The 22,458-nt window shown below is 42.3% G+C and overlaps 1 protein-coding gene and 1 long non-coding RNA gene across 6 annotated transcripts in view; one reads left to right on the top strand and one right to left on the bottom strand.

Moving 5' to 3' along the window:
* The window catches only part of cdk17 (cyclin dependent kinase 17), a 231,118-nt gene that overhangs the window by 14,886 nt on the left and 193,774 nt on the right, over positions 1-22,458 (bottom strand). For all 5 annotated transcript variants that reach the window (XM_073065903.1, XM_073065901.1, XM_073065905.1 and 2 more), the window contains 6 exons: positions 19,985-20,099; positions 19,797-19,891; positions 19,622-19,684; positions 19,411-19,534; positions 17,358-17,478; positions 5,030-5,127 (listed from right to left, as the gene is read on the bottom strand). In XM_073065903.1, the coding sequence (XP_072922004.1) occupies positions 5,030-5,127; positions 17,358-17,478; positions 19,411-19,534; positions 19,622-19,684; positions 19,797-19,891; positions 19,985-20,099 (616 nt within the window). The remainder of the gene's footprint in view (positions 1-5,029; positions 5,128-17,357; positions 17,479-19,410; positions 19,535-19,621; positions 19,685-19,796; positions 19,892-19,984; positions 20,100-22,458) is intronic.
* Positions 6,476-16,213, top strand: LOC140738523 (uncharacterized). The gene is made up of 3 exons (XR_012101387.1): positions 6,476-6,609; positions 15,006-15,217; positions 15,626-16,213. It is a non-coding gene; the product is annotated as an uncharacterized lncRNA (long non-coding RNA).

Genomic DNA, 22,458 nt, shown 5'->3' with positions numbered 1-22,458 from the left:
ACAGGGCCGACCTCTGTGCCGGAGGCCCGGCCACTGTCACTTCCTCCAGGTAGGCTGTCCCGCCCAACAGTACTCAAACATGAGTACTTATTGTCAAGGGGTACAGCCTCTGGGATACTCTCTAGTACCTGCCTCTTCCCCTTCCTGACCGTGACCCACCTATCTGCCTCCCGTGGCCCCGGAGTGACCACCTGCCTGTAACTCCTCTCTATCACCTCCTCACTCTCCCTGACCAGGCGAAGGTCATCGAGCTGCAGCTCCAGTTCCCTAACTCGGTCCCTCAGGAGCCGCAGTTCGGCACACCCGGCGCAGATGTGGACGTCCGGGAGGTTCGGAGACTCCAGGATCTCCCACATCCGACACCGAGAACAACAAGCTGTCCTCACACTCATACTTCCCGAATAACTGAAAATAACAAGAACTAAAAGATAAGCCTACTGTGTCCTCTTCCGCCTAAGCCCTCTGAGCCCAAGCCCTACACTCTGCTCCCGGCTCACTCCGCTGCCCGCAAACGAAGCTGCTCGCTGCTTAAGGCTGCGTTCTTTTTTATATCTTCCCTCCTTCCCAGGCCTCCTTCACGCGCCTGCGCAGTCCCGCCTCTCAGAACTCCGATCTGAGAAGCAATTTGAAAATGGCCGCCGCTGCACTTCCTCTCAAAGCCTCGCTGTCTCCTTCCAAAAGGAAAGGAAATTTCACACCACCCGAGCCACTGCAATTTCTGCACCAGCCAAGGGGACACCTGGTCAGTTTCTGGGGATCGATCCACCCTAATTTGCCTAAAGACAGCGAACACCTCCTTCCTCCGTAATCCATGACCTCACTGCAGTTCTGCCTCACTTCCATACACTTAGTGTCCATCTCCTGAGTAAATACAGATGTAAAAAAAAAATCAATTTAAGATGTTTCCCATCTCTTTCCACTCTATGCATAGATGACCACACTGATCTTCAAGAGGAACAATTTTGTCCTTTACTATCCTTTTATATTAGGACCCGGCGGTGCAACTCTGAATCTGCAGTGTTTCTTTTCACGTAAATAATCACGATCACGATCGAAAATAATGTGGAAGTAATAAAGCGATCGGAAAGAAACGCGATCGGTCATTGGAAAAGCGTTAGGCTACAGTCGGTCAACGATCGGAACAATTTTAATGGAGCATGTGAAAGGCCCTGCCCCGATGAAAGCTACAATTATTACTAAGCCACGCAGTGGTTTGATTGTTGAAATACGTATGTGTTTTATATGCATAGAAAGGTAAAATATGTACTATATACTATATACTAAGAAACACATTTGACTAACTGATGCTAAATACTACCGGATGTGCCTGTTCCGACTTCAAATCTGACTTAAAGACAGACTCAGGAACGGAACTCATTCATAACCCGGGGACTGCTTGTAGTTTAAGTCATTTCTAGATTACTTTTAATACCTAATACAATGTAAATAGTTGTTATACTGTATTGTTTAGGGAATAATGACAAGAAAAAAGTCTGCACATGCTCAAACAATGAGAGCTGGAGAGAGAACTTCTGGGTTTTCCTGATCTGCGGTTGGTTGAATCCGCGGATAAGGAGGGCCGACTGTACTCCTTAAGTACCTCATTTGCTTCTTTGTGCTTATACCTGCTATGCACCTCCTCCTCCTTTTTTAATTAGGGCCACAATATCTGTCAAAAACCAAGGTTCCCTAAATCTTTTCCTTTTATTCTGACAGGAAATGCAAACTTTGTACTCGCACGGTTTCACTTTTGAAGGACTCCCATTTACCAAGCACACCTTTGCCAGAAAAACCTGTCTCAATTCGCAGTTACCAGAACTCTTCTGATGCTATGAACATTTGCTTTTTTTCAGTTTAGAATCTCAACCCGAGGACCAGACCTATCATTCTCTGTGATTATCTTGAAACCAATGGCATCATGATCACTAGATCCAAAAAAGGTGCAAGCACAATGGAAGAAGAAAAGTTCTATATTGTGAGCATATTAAATAGGAGATTGGAAGCCAGGAATCATCAGAAGATTAGAGATGAAGAGGGTCAGTAACTTTAAATTCTTGGATACATTATCTCAGAGGACTTGTCCTGGATCCATCATATAAATATTATTGCGAAGAAACCACAACAGCGTCTGTACTTCCTCAGGAGTCTGCGGAGGTACGGCATGTCATCGAAAACCTTGGCAAATTTCTATAGATGTGTGGTGGCTGCATTACGGCCTGGTATGGGAACTCAAACGCCTTTGGGTGGAAAATCCTACAAAAGGTAATGGATTCAGCCCAGTACATCACGGGTAAAGCCCTCCCAACCATTAAGCACATATACAAGAAACGTGGAGCATCCATCACCTAAGATCCTCACCACCCAGGCCATGCTCTTTTCTTGCTGCTGCCTTCAGGTAGAAGGCACAGGTGCCTCTGGACTTATACCAACAGGTTCAAGAACAGTTACTACCCCTCAACCATCAGGCTATTGAACAAACGGGGATAGCTACACTCATTTAAGGACTGTATTGTTATTTCATGCTCATTATTTCTTGCTATTTATTTATATCTGCATTTTCTCAGTTTGTTACAGTTAACAGTTCTTTATATTTACAGTTATTGTCCTATAGATTTGCTAAGTATGCCCGCAGAAAGAGGATCTCAGGGTTGTATGTGGTGACATGTATGTATGCTGATAATAAGTTTTACTTTGAACTTTGAATTAATTGTTAACAACTGTTTTTGGGGAATGGCACATTTGGAATCTGTTTTAAGATTAACTGCACATAATACAGGACCATTATGTTCCACTAAGAAGAAAGGGCAAGGATGACAATGTAAGGGAATCTTAGACAACAAGAGAGGATACAAATTTATTCAAGAAAATAAAGGAACAAAATGTAAGGTTTAGGAAGCTAAAACTGAACAGGGCCCTAGAAGAATATGAATCCAGCAGAGAACTCAAGGGGATTAGGAGACCCAGGAGGGGCCATGAGAAGTGATTGGTAAGTAGGATTAAGGCATTCCATGGGATTCTATACAGACAACAAGAGCAAAATGATAACCAGGGAAAGGATGGGACCACTCACAGATAAAGGAGGAAGCATATGTTTGGACGTGGAAGGTAACAGCGAAGTCCTAAACGAATACTTTGCATCCTCATTCACTAAGGAGGAAGACATGGAGGATAATGAGATCATTATGGGACATGCTAATATGCTTGGGCATTTTGAGATAAATAAGTGACTTTGGGACACTTGAAGAATGTTGAAGTGCATAAATTCCTAGGGCATGATGAGGAGATGTTGTTGATAGTGAAGAATATTGTCATAGATTATAAGGTGATCTTGATCTGTTTGGAAAGTGCACCAAGGATTGGCAAATGAATCTCAATACAGATAAGTGTGAGGTGCTTTAGTTTGGAAAGGTAAAAAAGCATAGGACTCGACAAGAATGGTGGGGCAGAAGGGAGTGTAATGGCACTATGGGACTTATGAGTACAAGAGTATAGCTCATTGAAAGTGGTATCACAATTCGTACATGCTTTTGTGTTTCACTCTCTTAACATCCCTCATTTCATAGCTTTGATGTTCCTTTGTTCAGATTGTCTCTCTCTAACTGTCATCTACTGAGACCCAAAATTTACTGCTTATCCTCATGGTCTCATCTAATCAGGCGATAGTTATTTTGTCCTATTTCCTTTCCTGCCTGGACAGTTCCAATATGCATATTCAATCTGAAACTTTTCTCTTTCCACTGTTGTTGCCTGAGTTACAAAGTGTTTCCATGATTTTCCATCTCTGGGGTAAAAGATCTCTTCTCTGCACCATCCAGACTCTTACTACTGACATCTAAGGCATTTTCAATGCCTTCTAACACTGTGCTCTGGTCCCAAGCGGCTCATTATTATCAATGCATGTGTAAATTCTCTATAACTCCATCCTATGCCAAGATGGTCTGCTGGCCCTTCACTTTTTCTTATTCCATCATTTCCCTTCACCAGACTGAAGTCATCCTTCCATTGAACCTCTCCTTCAAGTCCATTCACTTTCTCCAAGTTAAAAATATTGGAACTTGCAGGGACTCTAGCTATGCTCATCTCTTTACTGAGTATATGGAACAGTCCTTGTGTCAGCCTCACGAACAACAGAAAATCTGCAGATGCTGGAAATCCGAGCAACACACACAAAATGCTGGAGGGATTCGGCAGGACATGCAGCATCTATATATAAAAAAAAGTATAGTCGACATTTCGGGCTGATTCTGAGTTCCTCCAGCGTCCTTGTGTCAGCCTATTCAGATTCCCACAATCAAATCTTGTTGCTCACATTGATAACTGCTTTGCTTCCTGCATTCACATAGATCTCAAGATTTAATTTCCTCCTTGTTCTCACATTGACATGGTCCACTTCTGAATCTTCCTTTCTCTTTCCCAATATCTCTATCGCCATTTCAGGCAACAGGTCAGCTACTAAAACCCACTAAAAGCTTACCGGCTCTTGGTTTTCTCAAATGAACCTCATTCTACTTCTTGTTGGGACTCCATGCCAATCCAGCCAGATTTTCTATCTACTCTGATGATGTTTTCCGCACCAGAGCCTTTCAGATTATTTCCTTTTTCTTTAACTATAGTTTTATTTCTACCAGAAATGTAAAGCATCTCAATTACACCTCCTCTACTTTCTGCATGTTTAGTCTCAATGCACCTCTTCTCCTTAGAGGTTGGTAGCAAAATAACAGTCAGTGGAAAAATGTTGAAAACTATTCCTCAGGAATATGATAATTTCACCTTTTCAGGAGAAATTGCCTTTTGAGAATGAAATAACTGTTTTTGACTGGTTATATTTTAAGTGTATACTAAGTTTGATCCAATTGTTATATTATGCATCTTGGTACCAGAAGCAATTATTTCCAAAATATGACAGTCACTTATAATCAATCATGATGAATGTGTTGGCCATAAGATTAATACCAAATCCAACTTTAAAACTGTACTAGCTAAGGTTTGATCAAACTGTGTTACAATCAAATGGAATTTATAAGCTTACCTAGTAACCTGAAAATCAAGTGCAATTCATCTTCTACAGTGGAACCAGGAAAAAGAGGTCTTCCTGCTGCCATTTCATAGAAGATACACCCAACACCCCTGAAAAGAATCACAGCAAATACAGCCATAAAAGAATTTTAAAGAATTTGTATACTGTAACATACTCAACATTTCTGACAAATATAATAAAAGAATTTGGATTTCCCCAACACCCACCAAAAAAGATCCTCAATGAAGAGGTCTGAGTAGTCATTCACTGTGCCTGTAATTCTTTAAATAAAATTCACATGACACATTGTTGACAATGATTCTATCTTGATTAATTATACATATGATGTGACAAACCCATCTTGACTAGAATTCATATGACCATTCCCCCAACAGCCAAACACGTGTATCACCCAGCAGTTACTTTATGATGCACAAATATCCAAACCTTTCCTTTCTATGAGAGAAGAGTAAATGCAAATCTCTTCCATTAGTTAGTGAATCAAACTGTATTACTGCTATCAATGGAGTTTAGCAAAGGATCACCAGACTAATTTCTGAATGGCAGGACTGACAAATGAAGAGAGATTGCATTAATTAAACTCATATCCACTAGAGGTTAGAAGTATGAGAGAAGATTTCACAGAAACCTCCAAAATTCTAACAGGACCGACAGATTTGCTACGGGAAGTATCTTCAAGTACAAGTTCATCGACCAGGCAACACATTCTAAGGTTAAATAGTGAATCATTTAAGACTGAGAAGACGAGAAATTCTCCTCCAGGAGAGTGGTGAACTTGTGGGAATCTATCACAGAAAGCAGCTGAAGTCTAATCATGAAATATATGCAAGGTGTTAGATATTGTTCTTAGGGCTGGTTGCACAGGGAGAAAAGGCTAGAATTTGAAAGAATAGGGCAGGTCAGAAAAGCCCAATGGCCTATACCAGCTGCTATTCTCAGTGTTTCTGTGTTACTGTAAGTGTCTGTGTGAAAATGGTATTTTGCTTATTCACACAAGCTGGCTCTGCTACTACAGCAGTTTATGCCAGCTTTCTGGTACTTCTAATTGCTGTCTATAACATGGAGGAAAGGGAGAGGTTCATCTTTTGCTTCTTTTTCTGCTTATCTCTTTGTATTAAATACATTGTGCACCAAAAAATATTAAGCTAGCACTCACTGCTAGCAGTAAGCTACTCTTGCTTGCTGTAGATCTATAAATGAGGCATAAGTGAACATGTCATTTCCACGTGTGTCGATTTCCTGCATTAAGGTGGTGGGGCCCAAGGTCATTTTATGGATGGTCTAGAAGCCCAGCTGACCTAGCAGCTGAAATGTGTCAACAGCTGGTTATGTCGCAATCTTAGATCTTGCTATTTGTTTACCCTTTCAAGGACCGTCACAGCAGGAGGAGGAGCGAGAGGCTCGGGAGAGCGCTGGGTTGCTGGGAAGCAGCTGAGTAGCTGAGGTGAGTGTGCTTTAAAAGGAGCACGGAGTGGGGACTTGGGGCAGTGTGATCGCGGACCATCGCAGCAGGAGGAGGAGCGTGGGGCTCAGGAAAGCGCTGAGTGCTGGGAGGTAGCTGAGGAGCTGAGGTGAGTGTGCTTTAAAAGGAGTGTGGAGGGCAATTGAAGGGTTAAACAGAGTGTTGATTAGTTGATTAGAGGGAGTGAGTACTTGAGATAATTGGCAGGGACAAATAAAAGGAGGGGTAACTGAAGAAGAGTGGCCAGTGAGGAGTGGAGCTTTGAGGATGAGCTTGGTCCCAGTGAGGTAAGGCTGGGTAAGTTCCTTTAATAATTTAATTAACTTAGGAGTAGGTAATGGAGGCAGCAGTTAGGGCAGTTGAGTTCTCTGTATGCAGTATGTGGGAAGTCAGGGACAGCACATTTGTCCCTGATAACTACATCTATAAAAGATGCATCCAGCTGCAGCTCCTGACAAACTGGATGAACTTTGGATTATTTGTGAGGCAGAAATAGACAGGAGTTACAGGGAGATAGTCACCCCTAATAGTCAGGAGACAGGTAGCTGGGTGACTGTCAGGAGAGTGAAGGGGAATAGACAGGAAGAGCAGAGCACCCCTGTGGCCATTCCCATCAACAATAAGTATACTGTTTTGGATACTGTTGGTGGGGATGACCTACTGAAGACAATTTGCAGTGGCTGTGTCTCTGGCACTGAGACTGGACTCTCAGCTCAGAAGAGAAGGAGGGAAAAGAGGAGAGCAGTAGTGATAGGGGATTTGATAGTTAGAGGACAGATAAGAGGTTCTGTGGGAGAGATTGAGAATCCCAGATGGAGTATTGCCTCCCTGGTGCCAGGGTCTGTGATATCTCAGATTGAGTTCTCAGTATTCTCAAGAGGAAGAGTGAACAGCCAGATGTTGTGATCCATGTAGGGACCAGTGATGTGGATAGGAAGGAGGAGGAGGTCCTGCAAAGAGAGTTTAGGGAGTTGGGTGCAAAATTAAAGGACAGGACCTTCAGGATTGCTACCAGTGCCACGTGCTAGTGAGGCTAGAAATAGGAAGATAATGCAGCTAAATACGTGGCTAAGGAGTTGGTGCAGGAGGGAGGGCTTCATATTTCTGGACAATTGGGCCTTATTCCAGGGAAGGTGGGACCTGTTCCGATGGGATGGGTTGCACCTGAACTGGAGGGGGACTAATATCCTTGCGGGAAAGTTTGCTAGTGCTGCTCTGGGGGGTTTAAACTAGATTTGCAGGGGGAGGGGAACCAGAGTGTTAGAGCAGATAGTGAGGTGGAGGAGGATAAAGGTTATGCGAGAACTGCAAGTATAGTGCATGGAGTAAAGCCTAACATATAAAGAGGCTTTGAGGAAAGAGAAGCAGAACAAAGGGTGTAAAGGTAGTAAGGGAGAAGAGCTAAAGTGTGTGTACTTCAATGCAAGAAGCATTAGGAACAAAGGTGATGAACTGAGAGCTTGGATACATACATGGAATTATGATGTAGTGGCCATTACAGAGACTTGGCTGGCACTAGGGCAGGAATGGATTCTCAATATTCCTGGATTTCAGTGGTAAGGGATAGAGAGGGGGGGAAAGGGAGGAGGGATGGCATTACTGGTCACGGATACTATTATAGCTACAGAAAGGGTGGGTAATGTATCAGGATCCTCTTTTGAGTCTGTATGGGTGGAAGCCAGGAACAGGAAAGGAGCAGTTACTCTATTGGGAGTATTCTACAGGCCCCCTGGTAGCAGCAGATACCAAGGAGCAGATTGGGAGGCAGATTTTGGAAAGGTGCAAAAATAACAGGGTTGTTATCGTGGGTGACTTTAACTTCCCTAATACTGATTGGCACCTGATTAATTCCAATGGCTTCGATGGGGCAGAATTTGTTAAGTGCTCCCAGGACGGATTTCGGTCACAGTATGTTGACAGGCCGACTAGGGGGAATGCCATACAAGATCTAGTATTAGATAATGAACTGGGTCAGGTCACAGATCTCTCAGTGGGTGAGCATCTGGGGGACAGTGACCATTGCTCCCTGGCCTTTAGCATTATCATGGAAAAGGATAGGATCAGAGAGGACAGGAGAATTTTTAATTGGGGAAGGGCAAATTATGAGGCTATAAGGCTAGAACTTGCGGGTGTGAATTGGGATAATGTTTTTGCAGGGAAATGTACTATGGACATGTGGTCGATGTTTAGGGATCTCTTGCAGGATGTTAGGGATAAATTTGTCCTGGTGAGTAAGATAAAGAATGGTCGGGTGAAGGAACCATGGGTGACAAGTGAGGTGGAAAATCTAGTCAGGTGGAAGAAGGCAGCATACATGAGGTTTAGGAAGCAAGGATCAGATGGGTCTATTGAGGAATATAGGGTAGCAAGAAAGGAACTTAAGAAGGGGCTGAGGAGAGCAAGAAGGGGGCATAAGGCTTTGGCGAGTAGGGTAAAGGAAAACCCCAAGGCATTCTTCAATTATGTGAAGAACAAAAAGATGACAGGAGTGAAGGTAGGACTGATTAGAGATAAAGGTGGGAAGATGTGCCTGGAGGCTTTGGAAGTGAGCGAGGTCCTCAATGAATACTTCTCTTCAGTATTCACCACTGAGAGGGAACTTGATGACGATGAGGACAATATGAGTGAGGTTGATGTTCTGGAGCATGTTGATATTAAGGGAGAGGAGGTGTTGGAGTTGTTAAAGTACATTAGGACGGATAAGTCCCCAGGGCCTGACGGAAGATTCTCCGGGCTGCTCCACGAGGTGAGGGAAGAGATTGCTGAGCCTCTGGCTAGGATCTTTATGTCCTCGTTGTCCATGGGAATGGTACCAGAGAATTGGAGGGAGGTGAATGTTGTCCCCTTGATCAAAAAAGGTATTAGGGATAATCTGGGTAATTAGACCAGTGAGCCTTGTGTCTGTGTGGGAAAGCTGTTGAAAAAGATTCTTAGAAATAGGATGTATGGGCATTTAGAGAATCATGGTCTGATCAAGGACAGTCAGCATAGCTTTGTGAAGGACAGATCGTGTCTAACAAGCCTGTTAGAGATCTTTGAGGAGGTGACCAGGCATATAGATGAGGGTAGTGCAATGGATGTGATCTACATGGATTTTAGTAAGGCATTTGATAAGGTTCCACATGGTAGGCTTATTCAGAAAGTCAGAAGGCATGGGATCCATGGAAGTTTGGCCAGGTGGTTTCAGAATTGGCTTGTCTGCAGAAAGCAGAGGGTCGTGGTGGAGGGAGTACATTTGGATTGGAGGGTTGTGACTAGTGGTGTCCCACAAGGATCGGTTCTGGGACTCCTACTTTTCGTGATTTTTATTAACGACTTAGATGTTGGGGTAGAAGGGTGGGTTGGCAAGTTTGCAAACGACACAAAGGTTGGTAGTGTTGTGGATTGTCGAAGATTGCAGAGGGACATAGACAGGATGCAGAAGTGGCAGATGGAGTTCAACCCAGAGAAGTGTGAGGTGGTACACTTTGGAAGGACAAACTCCAAGGCAGAGTACAAAGTAAATGGCAGGATACTTGGGAGTGTGGAAGAGCAGAGGGATCTGGGGGTACATGTCACAGATCCCTGAAAGTTGCCTCACAGGTAGATAGGGTAGTTAAGAATTGTCGAAGATTGCAGAGGGACATAGACAGGATGCAGAAGTGGCAGATGGAGTTCAACCCAGAGAAGTGTGAGGTGGTACACTTTGGAAGGACAAACTCCAAGGCAGAGTACAAAGTAAATGGCAGGATACTTGGGAGTGTGGAAGAGCAGAGGGATCTGGGGGTACATGTCACAGATCCCTGAAAGTTGCCTCACAGGTAGATAGGGTAGTTAAGAAAGCTTATGGAGTGTTAGCTTTGATAAGTCGATGGATAGAGTTTAAGAGTCGCGAGGTAATGATGCAGCTCTATAAAACTCTGGTTAGGCCACACTTGGGAGTACTGTGTCCAGTTCTGGTTGCCTCACTATAGGAAGGATGTGGAAGCATTGGAAAGGGTACAGAGGAGATTTACCAGGATGCTGCCTGGTTTAGAGTATGCATTATGATCAGAGATTAAGGGAGCTAGGGCTTTACTCTTTGGAGAAGAGGATGAGAGAAGACATGATAGAGTTATTTCAAGATATTAAGAGGAATAGAGTGGACAGCCAACAGCTCTTCCCCAGGGCAACACTGCTCAATTCAAGAGGACATGGCTTTAAGGTAAGAGGTGGGAAGTTCAAGAGGGATATTAGAGGAAGGTTTTTACTCAAGAGTGGTTGGTGCATGGAATGCACTACCTGAGTCACTAGTGAAATTTAAGAGACTACTAGACAGGTATATGAAGGAATTTACAGTGGGGGGGGGGGGATATATGGGAGGCAGGGTTTAAGGGTTGGCACAACTTTGTGGGCTGAAGGGCCTGTACTCTGCTGTACTGTTCTATGTTCAAGGAGATGGTGCAGGAACAAGGGCTTTGTGTTTCTGGACAATTGGGCTTTGTTCCAGGGATGAGGGGACCTGTTCCGATGGGACAGTTTGCACCTGAACTGGAAGGGGACTAACATCCTTGCGGGTAGATTTGCTAGTGCTACTCCGGGGGGGGGGGGTTTAAACTAGATTTGCAGGGAGAGGGGAACCGGAGTATTAGACCAGATAGTGAGGTGGAGGAGGATAAAGGTCATGTGAGGTCTGCATGTATAGGCAGAAATCAAAGGTTTGTACGTGATAGAAATGTTCTCAGGTGCATCCATTTCAATGCAGGGAGTATTGTAGGTAAGGCAGATGAGCTTGGGGCGTGGATTGGCATGTGGGATTATGACATTATTGCTATTAGTGAGACTTGGTTGCAGGAGGGGCAGGACTGGCAGCTTAATGTTTCGGGGTTCCGTTGTTTCAGATGTGATGGGGGGAGGGATGAAAGGGGGAGGAGTGGCATTGCTAGTCAGGGAAAATATCACAGCTGTGCGTAGACAGGACAGCCCGGAGAGCTTGTCTACAGAGGCCATATGCGTGGAGTTGAGGAATGGGAAAGGTGTGACCACACTAATAGGGTTGTATTATGGACTGCCCAATAGTCAGAATTGGAGGAGTAAATCTGTAGAGAGATAGCAGACTGATTTAGTACGGGGTTTTAACTTTCCACATTGACTGGGACTCCTACACTGTGAAAGGGCTAGATGGCTTGGAGTTTGTCAAATGTGTTCAGGAAAATTTTCTAAATCAATATATAGAGGTACCTACGAGACATGATGCAATACTTGATCTCCTATTAGGGAACCAGACAGGTCAGGTGACAGAAGTATGTGTAGGTGAGCATCTTGCATCCAGTGACCATAATGTCATCAGTTTCAAGTTAATTATGGGTAAGAATAGGTCTGGTCCTCAAGTTAAAGTTCTAAATTGGAGAAGGGCCAATTTTGTGAAAATAATAGAGGATCTGGGAAGAGTGGATTGGGATAAGTTGTTTTCTAGCAAGGATAGTAAAGTGGTGGCCTTCAAAGGCAAAATTTTGGGAGTGCAGAGTTTGCATGTTCCTGCCAGGATTAAAGGCAAAGTTAACAGGCATAGGGAACCCTGGTTTTCAAGGGATATTGGCGATCTGCTAAGTAAAAGAGAGGTGTTTATCAGGTATAGGCAACAAGGAACAAATGAGGTACTTGACGAGTACAGAAAATGTAAAAAAAATATATACTAAAGAAGGAAATCAGGAAGGCAAAAATCATGAGGTTGCTTTGGCAGGTAATGTGAAGGTAAACCCGAAGGGTTTCTAGAAGTATATTAAGAGTAAAAGGATAGTAAAGGACAAAATTGGTCCCTTAGAAGATCAGAGTGGTCGTCCATGTGTGGAGCCTCACGAGATGGGGGAGATCTTAAACAGTTTTTTTGCATCAGTATTACTCAGGAAACTGGGATAGCGTATATGGAAAGAAGAGAAACAAGCAGTAGTGTCATGGAACATTTTGAGATTAAAGAGGAGGAGCTGCTTGCTGCCTTACAGCAAAGAAAGGTAGATAAATCCCCCTGGCCTGACATGATATTTCCTTGGACCTTGAGAGAGACAAGTATAGAAATTGCAGGGGCCCTAGCAGAAATATTTAAAATGTCCTTAGCCACAGGAGTGGTGCTGGAGGATTGGAGGGTAGCTAATGTTGTTCTGTGAACCTAGTGGCATGGTGCAAAGACAATAACCTATCCCTCAACGTCAGTAAGACAAAGGAATTTGTTGTTGACTTCAGAAGGAGTAGCGGACTGCACGACCCCATCTACATCAGTGGTGCGCAGGTGAAACAGGTCAAAAGCTTTAAGTTCCTTGGGGTGAATATCACATATGACCTGACTTGGTCTAACCAAGCAGAGTCCACTGCCAAGAAGGCCCCCCAGCGCCTTTACTTCCTGAGAAAGCTGAAGAAATTTGGCCTGTCCCCTAAAACCCTCACTAATTTTTATAGATGCACCGTAGAAAGCATTCTTCTAGGGTGCATCACAACCTGGTATGGAAGTTGTTCTGTCCAAGACCGGAAGAAGCTGCAGAAGATCGTGAACATAGCCCAGCACATCACACAAACCAATCTTCCATCCTTGGACTCACTTTACACCGCAATCTGTCAGAGCAGTGCTGCCAGGATAATCAAGGACACGACCCACCCAGCCAATACACTTTTTATCCCTCTTCCCTCCAGGAGCTTGAAGATTCATACGGCCAGATTTGGGATCAGCTTCTTTCCAACTGTGATAAGACTGCTGAATGGATCCTGACCCGGACCTTCCAAATATCCGGACCTGTCTCTGTTTCTTTTTGCACTACCTTGCTTTGTTTTCTATTTTCTAATTATGATTGATAATTAATTTTTTAAAATTATATTTACTTCGATTTGTACTCCAGGGAGCACGAAGCGCAGAATCAAATATCACTGTGATGATAGTACGCTCTAGTATCAATTGTTTGGTGACAATAAAGTGTTTTTTAAAAAAAGGCTCCAAAAGTAAACCAGGTAAATACAGGCCAGTGAGCCTGACATCAGTAATAATTAAATTATTGGAAGGTGTTCTGAGAGATCGGATATACAAGTATTTGGACAGCCAAGGGCTGATTAAGGATAGTCACCATGGCTTCATGCGTGGTAGATAGTGTTTTAACGAATCTTGTAGTTTTTCGAGGCGGTTACCAAGAAAGTAGACGAAGGAAAGGCTGTGGATGTTGTCTACATGGACTTTAGTATGGCATTTTACAAGGTCCTACATGGGGGGGGGGGGGGGGTTAGTTCAGAAGGTTCAGACACTAAGTATCCATCGAGAGGTTGTAAACTGGATTCGAAATTGGCTGTGTGGGAGAAGACAGAGTGGTAGTGGATGATTGCTTCTCAGACTGGAGGCCTGTGACTAGTGGTGTGCCTCAGGAATCTGTGCTAGGACCATTGTTGTTTGTTGTCTATATCAATGATCTAGATGATAATATGGTAAATTGGATCAGCAAGTTTGCTGATGACACTAAGATTGGAGGTGTTGTGGACAGCGAAGAAGGCTTTCAAAGCTTGCAGAGGGATCGGGACCAACTGGAAAAAATGGGCCAGAAAATGGCAGATGCAATTTAATGCACACAAGTGTGAGGTGTTGCATTTTGGAAGGACAAATCAAGGTAGGGCATACACAGTAAATGGTAGGGCACTGAGGAGTGCAGATGAACAAAGGGATCTGGGAGTTCAGATACATAATTCCTTGAAAGTGGCATCACAGGTAGACAGGATTGTAAAGAAGGCTTTTGGCATCCTGGCATTCATAAGTCAAAGTATTGACTATAGGAGTTCGGATGTTATGGTGAGGTTGTATAAGATATTGAGGCCAAATTTGGGGTATTGTGAGCAGTTCTGGTCACCTAATTATGGGAAGGATATCAGTAAGATTGAAAGAGTGCAGAGAAGACTTACTAGGATATTGCTGGGTCTTCAGGAGTTGAGTTACAGGGAAAGATTGAACAGGTTAGGACTCTATTCCTTGGAGTGTAGAAGAATGAGGGGGGATTTGATAAGAGGTTTACAAAATTATGAGGGGTACAGAGTAAATGCAAGTAGGATCTTTCCACTTAGATTAGGAGAGATAAATATGTGAGGACATGGCTTTAGGGTGAAAGGGGAAAGGTTAAGGGGGAACATTTTCACTCGGTGGGAGTCTGGAATGAGCTGCCATCTGACATGGTAAATGCGGGCTCACTCTTAAGTTTTAAGAATAAATTGGATAGATACATGGATAGGAGAGGTCTGGAGGGTTATGGACTGGGTGCAGGTCAATGGGACTAGCGGAATAAAGTTTCGGCACAGATTAGATGGGCCAAATGGCCTGTTTTCTGTGCTATAGTGTTTGATGGTTCTATGGACTTGGTGTTTTTGAAGGTGCCTAACATTCAGAAACATGCAAAGAAATTTTAAGTTGATTATTAAGTTAATTTAGTTTGATGAAAACTGAAATAATTAAAGGCAATTACATTAGTTAACTGTTTGAATTATGATAGTGTTTAACTTATTAAACTAAACTCATACTAAAAACAGCAATGAACAAAAAACGAGAACGAAGAACAAGTGGAGGTTTGACCGATTCAAGTGCTGGGCCAAAAGGTTGGATATGAGCTGAATCAAGGCGGCGGGTGCAGGGCCCAAGAACGTATTGAAGCAACAGGACCCAGGTCCAAGAAGGATCAACCCACTGTTGGGCCAATTTAAGCACCTGACCAGATCGAAAAGGACAGGGGTCAGCGCTGGAGGTGAGGGGCGGGTCAGTGTTCAGCTAGCTGCTCCACGCAGTTTACTTGTCTTTGCACTAAACTGAGGCTGTGGCCTACAACTAACAGGCCCCTGGATCAGCTGAAGTGATGACTGGTTTTATGGCTGTGAACTCACTTTTGCAAATTTCAGTTCTGAATGTTATTTGCTTACTTTTATTGTTTGCATGATATGACTTGTTCCTTTTCCTGCACATTTGGTGTCCGATGGTCTTTTTTTTAAAAAAAGGGTTCTATTGGGTTTCTTTGTTTTGTGGCTGCCTGTATGGAGACAAATCTCAAGGCTGTATACAGTATAAATACTTTGATAATAAATGTACTTTAAACTTCCTTCCCCATTGCAGCTTTTTTTTAATGTGAAAATAATCAGGCATCTTCTTCTCTTGCCAGTTCAAACTTTGTACAGGTTCAGTAAGCAAATTGCTGGTGTGGATGGGCGTAGTGTTAAACACACTCAAGAAACTCAGTGCCAAGTGCCATTGTCTCACATCATCAACAATGTCAAACTCTACCACCTGTCACCCAACGGGAAGGATGAAGAAAAGCAAATTTGCAGAAGTGAAGAATTGATGAATCTTAACAGCAGCTGGACTGCCGTCTACGTCAATTTACTCCATGTTATGTTAAGAAATTTCCAAGCATTAGATGGTCAAAGTTCAAGGGATGAGACATCACCACTATTGTAACGTTGAAGCCCTGCATGCCAGGACTGGATGTGACTTCAGCCAAACTTTGCAGCATAGTTACATTGCAGGTAACATCAGCATCTGACAATATGCACCATCCTGACTCTCAAAAACCAGGACAAATCCAATCCATACAGTTATCCCCCCACCTCCAATTAGTCCACAGTCAATCATCAGAAATGTAATGAAAGCTGTTGTTAACAGGGTTACCTGCTTAAGTTTCAGATTCATTACAGCCTGCTCTTAATGTCAGCAAGTATTTAGCCAAATAAAGCATTAAGGAATGCTGCTGAATGGATATCTTGTTATTACTATTAGTATTCATACTGTACACAAAGGTTATTATAGGTCAATCATCTCAATTTCAGGGCAGTGTCATAAGCTGACACACCTTCAGCCACTTCATCAATGACTTTATTTTCACTACGAGGTCAGAAATGGGAATATTCACTGATTGCAATGTTTAATTCTATTCACAGTTCCTCAGGCAATTAAAAAAAACCTTTGACACAGAATCATGGTAACATTCACTTATGGGCTGATTACAGGAAAGTAATGTTTGCAATACACAAATGCCAGACAATAGCTATCTATGTCATCAGAGAAACTAATTACATACCCTCGACGATAGGTTGAATAGATTAGGGACTTTATTCCCTGGAGTGCAGGAGAATGTGGGGAGATTTTGTAGAGGTATACAAGATTGTGATGAGTATACATAGGGTGAATGCATGTAGGCTCTTCCCCTCAGGTTGGGTGAGACTAAAATTAGACGTCTTTAGTTTGGGGTGAAAAGTGAATCTGAGGGAGAAATGCTTCACTCAGAGGGTAGTGGCAACACAAGTAGTACACGCAAGTTCAACTATACCATTTAAGTTTGGAAAGGTACATGGATGAGAGATGGTTATGGTACATGGAAGGTTATGGTCCAGTTACAGGTAGACAAGATTAGGCACAAAACTAGACTAGCATAGGCTAGATGGGTTGAAAGGCCTGTTTTTGTGCTGTAGTGCTCTTTGAATCTATAACATCTACAGTGCCTGGACTGATGAACGTCATGATAAAAACCTTTATCACTTTATCTACCTGTAATTTTATTTTCAGGGAATCATGTACTTATACTCTTAGGTCCTTCTGTTCTAGAACACTCCACAATGCCCTACTGTTAACTGTAAATGTCCTATCCTGATTTGTCTTCCCAAAATGACAAAAATAAAAATCTGATAATCTGGCATGTTTAAAATTTCAGTGCTGTTGGACTAGCAGTTTATCCGGACTGCAGTTCCCAGAACCCCTCTGCACCCATTTTTAATTCATTTTAATAATATCCCAGTGAATCAGGTAAGTTGAAAGGGAGCACTAGACAATACCTTGGTAAACGAAATGATGAGCAAATTATCAGAGTTCTATTGTTAGCTCAAGTTAGTGAAACTTACCACATGTCAATTTGTGTTGAATACTCTGAAGAACCCAGGAGTACATCTGGGGGCCTGTACCATAATGTTACGACCTCATTTGAGTATGTCTTTGTAGGAACTGACTTGGCTCTTGCCAAACCTGCAGTAAAGAAGCAATGACATGGTGAACAATGGTTTTAAAATGTAGCAAACTGTAGATAAATCATTAACATTAAAATGATGCTGTGAAATAAGCTTAAACAGCCAAAGCAACATTAACCTTGGGATTTCTTGGAAACACTGACCTAAAATCCTATCTTCAATGATGTTAGATTGCTATCTAAAATACACATAAAGAGCTAATCCATCATGCATCCAGCTTTTTCCCTTTCAAAAAATGTGATAGGCAAATTCCAAAGAAATGCCAACTGAAACAATCATAAGGAAAAAAAAAATCAAAAAGTAAGATATAATACATTTAACATACCTGATTAAGTGGGACCATTTATTCATCAAAGCTGCCATGGTCAGAAGGAATTTAACTCTATTGTCAATTCACCACTTTAGCCTCAATCCAATGAGTTTCAAATTTTACAAAAATATTATGCAATACATGTTAACCCATGGTTCTCCAAGTTGAAATTCAAGATTGTTTGTTATCATTTCTTCAATACATAAGAGTATGAATTGATTATTACTCTGAAAATTACCTTCATCCTGTATTACCATGTCTAAAAGTTTCACGAACACTTACATTTACCTACGTGTAACATCTAGTCCTTTTCATCCCTCTGGCTCCATAGAGCAATTCCCATATTGAAGCAGATTTGAAATATGGTAGCCAAAGCCACTGTTACTTTTTTCCCTCTATTCCTTATGAAATCTGCAGAGCACCATACAGGGACTGGGCAACTTGGTCATTTTTTAATATCTTATTCTGATCTAATTTCCCAATCCCTCCTTTAGCAAGAGGAAGGTAACATTGACTCTATTGAAGACCAATGCTAAGTACTTTCTTCTTAAAATACCTCAGTCAATCCTTCCACAGTTTAGAGACATAGAAAAACTACAGCACAATACAGGCCCTTCGGCCCACAAAGCTGTGCCAAACGTGTCCTTACCTTAGAAATTATCTAGGGTTACCCATAGCCCTCTATATTTCTGAGCTCCATGTACCTGTCCAGAAGTCTCTTAAAAGACCCTATCATAGCCACCCCCACCACCATCGCCAGCAGCCTACTCCACGCACTCACCACTCTCTGTGTAAAAAACTTAACCCTGACATCTCCTCTGTACCTACTTCCAAGCACTTTAAAAATGTGCCGCCTTGTGCTAGCCATTCCAGCCCTGGGGAAAAAAGCCTCTGACTATCCACAATCCTGTCATCATCTTATACACCTCTATTAGGTCACCTCTCATGCCCCGTTGCTCCAGGGAAAAAAGGCTGAGTTCACTCAACCTATTCTCATAAGGCATGCTCCCCAATCCAGTTTCCTCTTAAGTTTGCAATAGGCTCTGTTGTTTAGACTATCCTTGTACTATTTATGAAAACTTATGTATTACTTGCTAATCTTTTCTCAACTACTTGCTTCCTTACTTTCTATTTCTACTGAATACAAATGTACTTGAAAGGACTCCATTGAAACAGCATTGACCTAGCTTCCATCCATCTGCTGTAACAGTAGCAACATGGTAGCCTAGTGGTTAGTTTAACATTTTATGGAGCCAGTGATCAAGATTCAAATCTAGCTTCTGTCTGTAAGGAGGCTGTACGTTCTGTCCATGACTGCATGGGTTTCCTCTGGGTGCTCCAATTTCTTCCCACTTTCCAAAGGGTTAGGGTGAGTAAGTTGTGGGCATGCTATGTGGTGCTGTACATATGGCAATATTAGCGGGTTGCCCAAAACACATCCTCAGACTATGTGGGTTGATGATGCAAACAACATATTTTACTGTGTGTTTTGATGTACATATAATAGAAAAAGGCTAATCTAATCTTTTTACATGTAGCTGTTATGTGAGAAAAAATTTGAAAATGAATGATGGAAATTAACTTAGACTTTATATATAATTGTTAATTAATGTTTCATACCAAAATCCGCAAGCTTCAGCTCCCCTCTTTCATTAATCAGTAGGTTCTGTGGTTTCAGATCTCGGTGCAACACTTTCCGTTTGTGACAGTAGGCCAAGCCCCTTAAAATCTGGAATAAAAATATCTACAAAGCGTAGCAATAAGATTAATCTAACATAACTTGCCTGCAACAAATAACTCACAGCAGTTGCTTGTTAAATTTAGCCCTCACCGTCACATTGTGCATGCTCATTATATTTCCACAGTCATCCATGTACTGTTTCAGGTCCTTGTCCTACAAGACAGGGAAAAATCAAAATGTGAGTCAGATTCCTTTGGTTAATTTTGTAATAATTTTTGATATAAACATATTGACTAGTCCAAATAATGCAAGAAATAAACCTTACCAAGTATTCAAAGACTAGTGTCAATGATTTTTCTGTATGGATAATATCATGTAAAGTGACAATGTTTGCGTGCTTCAAGTCCTTCAGTAATGACACTAGAAAGAAAACAAAGAAGCCATAAAAAATATAAGAAGAAATCACATCTAACATAAATAACAATGGCACTTCCTAAAAAAGGTCAACTTTACCTTCTCGAATTGCTGTACAAGGAGCACCCTCCTCATGTTCCAACCTGATTTCTTTCAGTGCCACCAGGTTATCAGTCAGCTTACTTCTTCCCTTAAATACTGTTGCATAGGTACCCTATATAAAGGAACATAAAGAAGAAACATATGAATTCCCAGTAATCTATGTAACTAAAGACAAATTTTCAGATGACACTCAGACCCTGCATAGCGCTAATTTGTTAAAACACAATTATCCAATTCTTTATTTAAATTTTTAAAAACAACAAAAGTTCACTCTTAACACTTAAAACTTCTCAAGAGTGACCGCCATTACAGTAACCATTCAATCAGCCAATGAGTGCGCTTTACATACGATCTGAACCACTCAATTCCATTTTTTTCACCCATAATGTCTGGAAAACGGCCTGCAACTTCCAGTGAGGGTAGTCTATGAAAAGCATTAGCATAGATCTGAATCTGCAAGTGATACGGTGTAAGGTTGTTAATGATGGTGACATTGAAAAGGTACTGCATCCGCATGGCAAGAGCCTTAATAACGAAGAGTTTTGAGAATTGGCAGAGCAATGCATCTTGGGTGAACCTGAGGACATGGATGCAGAAGAGGAAACATTTCCCAGGGCTGAAATGGTTGCCACAAGAGGACACAGGTTTAAGGTGCTGGGGAGTAGGTACAGAGGAGATGTTAGGGGTAAGTTTTTTACTCAGAGAGTGGTGAGTGCGTGGAATGGGCTGCCGGCAACAGTGGTGGAGGCAGATACAATAGAGTCCTTTAAGAGACTTTTGGATAGGTACATGGAGCTTAGAAAAATAGAGGGCTATAGGTAAGCCTAGTAATTTCTAAGGTAGAGACATGTTTGGCACAACTTTGTGGGCCAAAGGGCCTGGATTGTGCTGTAGGTTTTCTATGTTTCTATGAAACTCCAGCAAGAAACCTCACCACAAAATTGCTCAGCATTAGCGTCACCGCGATCATAAAAATCATGGACCGTTCATCGATTATGACCCTGACTGGGAGCGAAGGAAAAAAGCAAAGAGAAATGTTCTTGACATGATTTTCCGGTACTGAGAATTGTTTCATGAGAGGAAACTTAAGAAAAGGCATCAAATCTTGATGCCTACTTGAAGAAGAAACCAAAGTTAGAAGAGGACCCACAAGCTGGTCCCTCCTCTGCGACATAACCACTACCCACTTCGCTCCACTGGTGCTGCGATGTGTTGCTGCTCCACTGATGTAGAGATTAGGCCTATTTGCATGTTTGTTACTCCATGAATTGCTGTGTATACATAAAATAACATCATATATCTTGGGTTTGATTTTTAAAAAAAATCAGGCACACATACCCATTTACGTAATATTATAATGACCCCGCACAGCAGTGATTTACATAGTGCTCCACCTCTGTGGAACACACCCTCAGCGTTAAGTGGGGTCTGAGTGTATTTTGGCCTGGATTCCCACTAATACTCTCCATTTTGCATGTCAAGTCTTCCCTCATATATATTTTTTTCTTTCATTTGCAATCCAACATTGTTTATGCTCCCTTTCCTTCATTTCAGTGTGCTTCCTCTAATTGATTGTCTTATTCTCATGCTTATTTTCCCTGTTTGCACTAGGGAAGTCAGAAAAATGAACATTTCATATGATGGCTCCATCTAAAATATGTCTTTTTCAAATAGTCAGAGAAATCTAACTTCCACACCCAGTATGTTCAAAAGTACTTTAAAGATAAAGAGCAACACACACAAAATGCTGGAGGAACTCAGCAGGCCAGGCAGCATCTATAGAAAAAAGTACAGATGACATTTCAGACTGAAACCCTTCAGCAGGACTGGAAAAAAAATGCTGAGGAGTAGATTTGAAAGGTGGGGGGAAGGGGAGAGAGAAACACTAGACGATAGGTGAAACTTGGAGGGGGAGAGATGAAGCAAAGAGCTAGGAAGTCGATTGGTGAGAGACAGAAGGCCATGGAAGAAAGAAAAAAAGGGTGGGGGAGGAGCACCATAGGGAGATGATAACATGAGAGAAGGAAAAGGGGATGGAAAATGGTGAAGGGGGAGCATGGGTAGAAGATTGAATAATCAAAGTTCATGGCATTAGGTTGGAGGCTACGCAAATGGAATATAAGATGTTGTCCCTCCAACCTAAGTGTGGCCTTATCACAACAATGGAGGAAGTCATGGACAGACATATCAGAATGGGAAAGGGAAGTGGAATTATACTGGGTGGCCACTGGGAGATCCCATTTGTTCTGGCAGACAGACCGTGGATGCTCAGTGAAGTGGTCTCCCAATCTATGTTGGGTCTCACTGATATACAGGAGACAACATCACAAGCACCGAACACAGTAAATGACCCCAGTAGGCTCACAAGTGAAGTGTCACCTCACCTGGAAGGACTGTTTGGGGCTAGGAATGGTAGTGAGGAAGGAGGTGTAGGGGCAGGGCAAGTGGGATCACCCAGTGGCCACCCATTT

Source organism: Hemitrygon akajei, chromosome 14 (assembly GCF_048418815.1).
Source record: "Hemitrygon akajei chromosome 14, sHemAka1.3, whole genome shotgun sequence".
NCBI lineage: Eukaryota > Metazoa > Chordata > Chondrichthyes > Myliobatiformes > Dasyatidae > Hemitrygon > Hemitrygon akajei.
Note: the sequence above shows the minus strand (reverse complement) of the source record. Positions and strands in the feature narration are given on the sequence as shown.